General features: G+C 54.1%; 1 protein-coding gene across 1 annotated transcript; it reads left to right on the forward strand.

Moving 5' to 3' along the window:
• Nucleotides 1-1685: 1685 nt before the first annotated feature.
• On the forward strand, nt 1686-8308 carry LOC120322796 (lysyl oxidase homolog 2-like; the record flags this gene model as incomplete). The annotated part of the gene is made up of 4 exons (XM_039379086.1): nt 1686-1908; nt 4490-4673; nt 7123-7274; nt 8141-8308. Coding segments are annotated over 4 exons (727 nt in total), but the record flags the coding sequence as incomplete, so codon positions are not given.
• Nucleotides 8309-9791: the final 1483 nt, after the last annotated feature.

The raw sequence follows: 9791 nt of genomic DNA on the forward strand, positions 1-9791 counted from the left end.
TTTATTTCAGCCTCCAAACAATTCCTGTTCCATACCCAATTTTATTTCAGCCTCCAAACAATTCCTGTTCCATCCCAGCTTTATTTCAGCCTCCAAACAATTCCTGTTCCATCCCAGTTATATTTCAGCCTCCAAACAATTCCTGCTCCATCCTCATGTGCCATTTGGATCCCACAGCCCATCCTTGGATCCCAGGGAGTCCTGGAACCCGGAGCAGCACAGGGATCACACAAAGCCACGTCAGGATCCCAGCAGGGCGTTGACTCCTCTGTGCCTGTGTTTTTAACTTTTCCCATCTCACTTTTGATGCTGATCTGACCCATATTTTGTGTTTGATCTGACCCATATTTTGTGTTTCCTCGACTCTCAGCTCCGGAGGTGGATTCCTTCCCTTCCAGAAGCCGGATTCCTTCCCTTCCCAGTTTATCCCACGTGCCCCCTTCCTCCTCAGGAGCACCTGGAGCAGCTCCAGGCAGCTTGGGAGTGAGGAGCAGGAGCTGCTGCCAAGCTCCTCTGCTGTGAACATGTCAGCAAGGGAACTGCTCCTGCTCCCAGAAATTGCTTCCAGGGTCGGGCTTGTTCACACCGAGGTTTGAGAGGAGCTGCAGAGCTGGAGGGTTTTTTTTTTTTCCCCAATCTGCCACCTCCCAGCTGAAAGCAGCAAAGGGAGAGGATTTTTGGGGCTCTTCAGGCCAAACTGACACCCCAGTTTGTTCACTCAGTTTGAATGAGCTGAGCCCTATGTGATGCAGGGGATTTTCTGCTCCTAGGAGCTGCTGGAGCTGCACCTTTGATTCATATTCTGATTTTTAGCTTTTACAGGTGACCTGTTTAACCCCAGGTAGTTGGACTTGATGATCTGGGAGGTCTTTTCCAACCTTAATGATTCCATGATTCTAAGTGACACCTTAACAGAGTCCTGTGTATTAATGGTTCAGCCTCCAAACAATCCTGTCAAACCCCAGTTTTATTTCAGCCTCCAAACAATCCTGTCCCATCCCAGCTTTATTTCAGCCTCCAAGCAATCCTGTTCCACTCCAGTTTTATTTCAGCCTCCAAACAATCCTATTCCATCCCAGTTTTATTTCAGCCTCCAAGCAATCCTGTTCTATCCCAGCTTTATTTCAACCTCCAAACAATCCTATTCAATCCTAGTTTTATTTCAGCCTCCAAGCAATTCCTGTTCCATCCCCATTTTATTGTGGCCTCCAAGGAATCCTGTTCCACTCCAGTTTTATTGTGACCTCCAAACAATTCCTGTTCCATCCCAGTTTTATTTCAGCCTCCAAACAATCCTATTCCATCCCAGTTTTATTTCAGCCTCCAAGCAATCCTGTTCTATCCCAGCTTTATTTCAACCTCCAAACAATCCTATTCAATCCTAGTTTTATTTCAGCCTCCAAGCAATTCCTGTTCCATCCCCATTTTATTGTGGCCTCCAAACAATTCCTGTTCCACTCCAGTTTTATTGTGGCCTCCAAACAATTCCTGTTCCATCCCAGTTTTATTTCACCCTCCAAACAATCCTGTTCCATCCCAGTTTTATTTCACCCTCCAAACAATCCTTTTCCATCCCAATTTTATTCCAAGGCATTCCCCCCCTCCCCCAACCCACCACCACACCAGCGCAGTTTTTTTCCGGATCCCCGACTTTCCCTTTTCTCCTCCTCTTGTATTCCCTTCAGGATGTTTGCCAGCAGAAGGAAGCAGCATTACTGGGCTTACTCCATGGACTGCAGCGGGAGTGAGGCTCACATCTCCAGCTGCAAGCTGGGCAACCACCTGGCCGTGGGCGCGGGGAAGAACGTGACGTGTGAGGACGGGCTGCCCGCCGTCGTCAGCTGCGTCCCCGGCCGGGCCTTCGCCCCCAGCAGCCACAGCGGCTTCCGAAAAGCCTTCAGGCAGGAGGTGAGCAGGGAGAAAACCCCACCTGGCCCCCAATCCCAGCGTGGTTTGGGTTGGAGGGCACCTCAAAGGTCGTCTAATCTCACCCGGTTTGCTCCGAGCTTGGGCACTCCCAAGAAACTGGAGCCCAAACCTCTGGCTCGGCAGGTCTGAGGGCTGAAATGATGGATGAAATCCAGCTTTTTGCTTAACTTTGGGGAGTCCCATCCCAGGTTGAATATCCCTGTGGTGAGACTCCAGGAAGCTGCTGCTGTTCCATCTCCTCACACAGCTACAGAAGGAAATTAAACATTGCCTGAGGACACGCTGAATCTTCCCCCCGAATTTCTCAAAGCTCATGGGTACATTCTCCAGGCAATATGCATTTTAATTTCTGTCTTGTATATCTTGTTTTTTTTCCTCGGCTGAATTTTCCAGTGTGTTGGTTTGGCTGGGATGGAGTTAATTTTGCTCACAGGGGTTTGAATCTGTGCTGTTAACACCGAGAGAAGTTTTTGGTGTTGCTGAGCAGGGCTGCACAACCTCGAGGCCTTTCCTGCTTTGAAAGACTTTGGAAGGACACAAGAAGCTGGGAGGGGACAGAGCTGGGACAGCTGATCCCAACTAATCCAAGGGATATTCCAGACCCTGCTCAGGAATATAAAGCTGGGGAAGAGTCATGGAATCCTGGAGTGGTTTGGGTTGGAAAGGACCTTAAAGCTCATCCTGTCCCACCCCCTAGCCCAGGTTGCTCCAACCTGGCCTTGGACACTTCCAGGCATGGGGCAGCCACAGCTTCCCTGGGAAATCCATTCCAGGGCCTCCCCACCCTCCCAGGGAGGAATTTCTCCCTAAAATCCCATCTAACCCTCTGTGAGTTTGAACAGGAAAACCCTGGGGGTGTAAATCCACCATCAGCTCTCAGCTGCAGGACCCGAACACCTCGTGCCAACGTCCCCTCCGAGTATTCCCGTCTCCCTGCAAGCCCAGCCAGCCCCTACCCCAAGAAATTCCTGCTTCCTTGCCTCCTGGAGGATGGGAGCTGGCAAAGCTGGGAGCAAGGAGTGGGAAAATCCCCGGGTCACGTTCCTGTTGGAGCTGCTCTGTCCGAGCCAGTTGAACTGGTGCCCGGTCGCTGCCGGGCTTTGCTGTTCCACAGCCACTGGAATCCTGCTGGATTGGTTTTCCCTGTGGAGGGACGAGGGAAATCAGTTGGCATTTCCTCTACCTCTGCATTCCTCGGCAAGGAAATGCCCTGGGAGACTGGGAAAACACGGCCTGCAGGAAGGCTGGGGAGCTGTGTTTGTTTAGTCTAGTGAGGAAAGGGCTGTAAAAATCCTGGGATATGCAAAAAGCCCTGTAAAACAACCCTGGAGCTGCTTGTGCTCAGGGTCAGGGGGGTGACTGAATAGGAAAGAAGAGCTTAACATGCAGCAAACATGGTTTAGTGGATGCCAAGGGAAATTTTCCAGCTGCAGCCTCAGGACACGGGGACGATTTTGGGATCTGGAGGCCCCAAATGCTGGGTTAGAGGGGTTTTCCCAGGGGTGCTCTGGGTGGGGTTGGAGCTGCATCACCCAGCCCTGGATCTGTGTGGATTTAGGAGGATCTCTGGGCTCTTCTCAGGTGTCAACACCTCCCAAAACTGCTGTGGTGGGAATAGTGCAACCCCTGCCTGGATCCCGGGCTCTTCCCTGCACGAGAGCTTGAGGGATTTAGGCCTGAAAGGTGAAAGGTCTTGTAAATCATGACTAATCTTCTGAGCCACACACGCTGCCAAGTAATTCCTTAAGCCTTTGTTTGGGCTTTGCATGTCCTTTGTGTGACCCCAGCCTGCTGCCAGTTGGAAAAGTTAAGGATTCTCGGTGTTCCCAAAGCTTAGACTCTGCTGCCACCAGCACAACCCACCTCTCAGGTGCAGCAGCAAGTGGCAGGTCTGTGCCTGGCACCGGGCAAAGCTGTGGGTGATTGATAGATAATAAGATAATAATAGAAAAGTGGAAAGAGATAATAACGTAATCATATAAAACCAGGAGCGAGTGAAACTGGAGCTGTGCATTTCTGGCTGGGATCTGCCAGATCACGGATTCCACTGCTCAGAACTCAGCAGACAGGTGGGTTTGAGGTGGCTTGAGCTCCACGTTGATCCTGGAGATCTGAACAGCAAATAAACCCTTTTAGTGGCAGCCAGGGGATGAGAGTTGGGCACCAGCAGGCTTGGGGCCATTCTCCAAGGGACATGACTCCCAAGGAACATGAGAATTGGGTTTTTCCATGTCCAGCCTGTGTGCACCAGCAGAAAAAGGCTCCTAAATCCAAGCACTAAACCTGCAGAGAACTAAAATATCTTTTTTTTTTTCAATTCCCTGCCCACATGTAGGGACGTGAGAAACATCTCTGTGCATCCCATGAGTGTCTGCAGGTAAAGATCTCCTTCCATCCAGAGCTTTTGGCCCCTGGAATTGTGTGGTAGGGGGTTCAGTTCTGTGATTCTCTAACAGTTTGGGGGGCCCAGCTTTCCCGCAGACAGGAGCTGCAGAGGGCAGGACGTGGAATTGGGCAGTGGGAGTGGGAATTAACTCCTCTCCCACCTCGTGTCTTGCAGCAACCACTGGTGAGGCTGAAAGGAGGAGCCAACACGGGCGAGGGACGAGTGGAAGTGCTGAAAAACGGGGAGTGGGGGACGGTCTGTGACGACAACTGGAACCTGGTGTCGGCCAGCGTGGTGTGCCGGGAGCTGGGCTTTGGCAGCGCCAAGGAGGCCATCACAGGAGCAAGGCTGGGCCAAGGTAAGCCCCCCAGGGGCTGCTGGGGCCTTGTCCAGCTCCAAGAGCCCTTGGGGATACGGGACAGAGCGTGTTTTCACTGGAATATTTGCTCCGGGGACCAGAAATGTCTCCTCTGAGGCCTCCTTAACGAGTCTGGAGGCCAGGCTGGAATATGTGACTTAAAAAAGATGTTTGAGATTCCTTGAAAGAAGTTTGGGGATGATGAGCTTAACCTTTTGCGCAGACAGCTGTTCCAGTAATTAATTCTTCATTATCACATCTGTTGCTCTAAAGCTCCCTTTGAGTCCTCTAGAACCACATCATGGTGGAATGTATTACTAGAAGGTTCCTGGCAAAAATGAGTCCTGGATCCAGACTTCAGATGCTCCAATTTAAACCAGAACAGTAATTTATAAAGTCATTTGTAAGCCCATTATAAATAGAAGGGCATTTGAACAGCTCAGAGCCAGGTTTGGGGTTGGATTTCCTGTGTCTGGGAGCTGGTTTAAATCCCAAAATGTGGGAAATGGTAACTCAAAGGAGAACTTACACCCTCTGAAACCACCTGGGGATTCCCACACCTTGCTCCCGTGGTGAGAATGGGAAAGCAAATGACACCAAACCCTTCCTGTGAGAACAAAGGAAAGGGTGAATCTTCTTTGGAGACTTGGAGGAGGGGAGGGGAGGGAAGGAAACAACACGTGGTGTCCCGAGTCTGGAAAGCTTTAAAACGTGACCCGTCCGCTGGATTTGCCAAAACCCTCTTGTGGTGGGATGAAATCTGCTGGAGTGTTTAACTGCATGTAGGAAACAGCTTAATCATCGTTGTGGGGAGGGGAGGAGAGGCTGCCACGTGAGGGAGGAGAACATGGAACGCTCCGTTCCCTGCCGTCTCCCGCAGCCTGGAAACTCTCGGCGGCGGCCGATTCCCACAGGCTTCCCTTTCTTCTCCTGCTCAGCCCCGGCCATCCATCAGTGCTCCCTGTCAGAAGTGTCCTTTGGGATGGCTGAGCTCCCCCCAGCAGCGGGATCCTCCCGTTGTGGGAGGAAAAGGAGCTCTGCTGGCCCAAACTCCCCTCCAGCTGCAGAGGGGAGACTCTCCCAGTTAACTCCGTGTCCGTGGTTACACTTTGGGTTGTTCCAGCTGCAGAGCTACAGGTTGGGGATAGAGGGGCTGGAGAGCAGCCAGGCAGGAAGGGAGCTGAGAGTTTGGATTGACAGGAAGCTGAACAGGAGCCAGAGTGTGCCCAGGGGGACAAGGAGGCCAATGGATCCTGGCCTGGCTCAGGAACAGGGTGGCCAACAGGGCCAGGGAAGTGATTCTGCCCCTGGACTCAGCGCTGGGGAGGCCACCCCTGGAGTGCTGTGTCCAGTTCTGGGCCCTCAGCTCAGGAAGGACATGGAGGGGCTGGAGCAGGTGCAGAGGAGAGCAACGAGGCTGGGGAAGGGACTGGAGCACAAGTGCTGGGAGGAGAGGCTGAGGGAGCTGGGGGGGCTCAGCCTGGAGAAGAGGAGGCTCAGGGGAGACCTCCTCACTCTCTGCAACTCCCTGACAGGAGAGGGGAGCCAGGGGGGGGTTGGTCTCTTTTCCCAGGCAACCATCAGCAAGACAAGAGGGCTGGGTCTGCAGCTGTGCCAGGGGAGGGTTAGGTTGGAGATTAGGAAGAATTTCTTTGCAGAGAGGGTGCTCAGCCATTGGAATGGGCTGCCCAGGGAAGGGGGGGATTCTCCATCCCTGGAGGTTTTTAAGCAGAGACTGGATGTGGCATCAGTGCCATGGGCTGGGAACCACGGCGGGGTTGGATCAAGGGTTGGACTGGATGATCTTGGAGGTCCCTTCCAACCCAGCTGATTCTGTGATTCTGTGATTCTATGATCCCAGGGTGTTCTGATGCTGGTTGGAAGGACCAGCCTCATCTTGGATGCCACTTGTCCTCCCAGATTATTCCCATTTGTCTCCCAGCACCTCTGCAGTATGGAATGATTGTATTTCACTGCTGTGTTGGAGCCCACACCACCTGCCCCAGATTTATTTTGCTGACTCCTCATCCCTCCCTCCCTGTGGTTTTCTGCTTGATTGTCCCAGCAAACGTGTCCACGTCCCAGTTAAATGTCAGGGCTTGACTGGGAGCAGATTCCAGCACACAGACCCAGCCAAAAGGTCATAATTTGTGAATTCCTGCAGCTGAAGTTTGTAAATTATGTAACAGTGGAAACTTGGCTGTTTCTGGGGTTCTTGCCTGCCGGAGCCCCGAAGAACACTGGCAAGAATTTAACAGTGAAAATATTAATAAGGATATTGCAGCTTTTGGGTTTGTTTTCACACGAAACCAGTGGCTTTTTTTTCCAGGGTGTTTGGAACGCTGGAGGCCGGCGTGGTGTCTGCAGGGTATTAACATTTCCTCCCCACGCAGCAGCACAGGCAGAAAGCAAAAACCTCTTTTTTTCCTTCCTTTCCCCCTTCCCCAAGGGATGGGCCCGATCCACCTGAACGAGATCGACTGCACAGGCTTTGAGAAGTCAGTCACAGACTGCAAGTTCAACACCGAGTCCCAGGGCTGCAACCACGAGGAAGATGCTGCTGTGAGGTGCAACGTCCCTGCCATGGGCTTCCAGAACCAGGTGAGGAGCCGGGTGATCCGGGTGCCAGGGAATGTTTGCCAGGTGTCTGCACGCTGGGGCCTCACCTGCCAGGGCTCAGCATTGGGAAGGAATCATTTCACCCAAGCCATGAAGGTTTTGTTTGGGTTTTAGGAGGGAAAATGAGGGCGATTCTCCCTTTTTAGGCTGAGCTTTGAGCTTCTTTTCTTATAAATGAAGAAAGAAATGATGGAAGGACAGGGGAGGTTTAGGTTGGAGATTAGGAAGGAATTCTTTACAGAAAGGGTAGTCGGGCATTGGAATGGGCTGCCCAGGGAAGGGGTGGATTCTCCATCCCTGGGGGTTTTTAAGCAGAGACTGGATGTGGCATCAGTGCCATGGGCTGGGAACCACGGCGGGGTTGGATCAAGGGTTGGACTGGATGCTCTTGGAGGTCCCTTCCAACCCAGCTGATTCTGTGATTCTATGACAGGGCTTGGAGCAGCCTGGTCTAGTGGGAGGTGTCCCTGCCCATGGCAGGGGCTGGAATGAGAAGATTTTTAAGGTCCCTTCCAACCCAACCATTCCACGACGCTGCACGAACCTGCCACAGGTTCCCCTGAGCCAACACTCCTTCCAGAGCTCTAAAGGAGCAGGGAAGGGAAGCTGTCCCAGGGAGTGTGTTATCCCTGCAGCTGCTCCAGCCCCCTTTGAGCTGCAGGGCTCGGCTGGACCATCCCCTGCCCTGGCTGGGAGGTGACCCCAACTACATCAGTGCCCAAACCGAGCCGTGCGAGCTCGGGGACTCCCAGCCCCGAGGAGCCCCCGGGTGCTGCCCCACGTCCCCCGGGGGGCTGTGCCGTGGCCTCACTGCCCCGGGGGGGTGTCTGTGTGTCTGTGCCCTGCAGCTGCGCCTGAGTGGAGGCCGCAACCCCTACGAGGGCAGGGTGGAGGTCCTGGCCGAGCGCAACGGCACCCTGAGGTGGGGCACGGTCTGCAGCGACAACTGGGGCACCGTGGAGGCCATGGTGGTGTGCCGGCAGCTGGGGCTGGGCTTCGCCAGCCACGCCTTCCAGGTGAGCCCTGAATCCTCCTTTATCTGGGTTTGGGTCTCTGGGGGTGGGTTTGGGTCTCTGGGGGTGGCTTTGGGGATGATGGAGGAAGAGGACGAGGAGGAAGGTTCAGGAGGCCATGGTGGTGTGCCAGCAGCTGAGGCTGGGCTTCGCCAGCCACGCCTTCCAGGTGAGCCTTGAATCCTTCTTTATCTGGGTTTGGGTGTCTGGGGGTGGGTTTGGGTGTCTGGGGGTGGGTTTGGGGGTCTGGGGGTGTCTTTGGGGATGATGGAGGAGGAGGAGGAAGGTTTAAGAGGCCGTGGTGGGGCTGGGCTTTGCCAGCTACACCTTCCAGGAACTCTCCCCTGCCTGGGTTTTGGGGGTCTGGGTGTGGGTTTGGGGTTGCTGGAGGAGGAGGACGAACATTTAGGAGGTCGTGGTGGTGTGTCAGCAGTTGGCACCTTCCAGGTGAGCCCCTGAACCCTCCCCTGCCCGGGGTTTGGGTGTCTGGGGGTGGGTTTGAGGATGATGGAGGAGGGGGAGGAAGGTTTAAGAGGCAATGGTGGGGCTGGGCTTTGCCAGCCACACCTCCCAGGTGAGCCCCTGAACCCTCCCCAACCTGCCTTTTGGGTGGGTGGGTTGGGGCTGCTGGAGGTGGAGGAGGAGGAAGAGGAGGGTTTAGGAGGTTGTGGTGGTGTGTTGGCAGATGGGGTTGGACTTTGACAGCCTCACCTTCAAGATGAGCCCCTGAACCCTCCCCTGCTTGGGTTTTGGGTGTCTGTGGGTGGGTTTGGAGATGCTGGAGGAGGAGGAGGAGGAAGGTTTAGGAGGCCATGGTGGCACCTGACACCCTCCAGGTGAGCCCCTGAGCCCTCCCCTCCCTGGGTTTTGTACCCCTGTGGATGGGTTAGGTGTGCTGGAGGAGGAGGAAGGTTTATCCAGAAAACCAACCCCAACTGCAGCACTCAAATTCCAGGCACGAGCTGGAGAGACCCCGAGGGTTAAACCCCACTGCACAAGAGCCACGAGGAGGGAGGTTTGGAGCAGCCCAGAGCTGCTGCAGCTCTGGGCAAAGCTGTTGTTTTTGTCCTGCTCCAGGCTCAGGTTTCCCTGAGTTTGTCTTTGAGCAGTGACCGAGTGTCCAGGAGGAGGGTGGGGAGGCCCTGGAAAGGATTTCCCAGAGAAGCTGTGCCTGCCCCAGCCCTGGAAGTGTCCAAGGCCAGGTTGGACAGGGCTTGGAGTAACCTGGGCTAGTGGAAGGTGTCCCTGCCTGTGGCAGGGGGGGTAGAACAAGAAGATCTTTGGGATCCCCTCCCACCCAGGCCATTCTGGGATCGATGACCCACGGCACACACTGGGTCTTGAGTAGATTCCAACCAATCCAACCATTTTTCATGGCCAGAGAGGGGATCTGCAGCTCCCCAAGGGATTGGAAATCCAGCAGGAAGGATTCCCCTGCACCAACTGGTTCCTCCAGCTGCTTCCCCCCTGCAGATCCCAGAGAACA

This window comes from Pipra filicauda, unplaced genomic scaffold, assembly GCF_003945595.2.
Source record: "Pipra filicauda isolate LSUMZ 115617 unplaced genomic scaffold, ASM394559v2 scaffold1558_size9791_pilon, whole genome shotgun sequence".
In the NCBI taxonomy this organism is placed as follows: Eukaryota; Metazoa; Chordata; class Aves; order Passeriformes; family Pipridae; genus Pipra; species Pipra filicauda.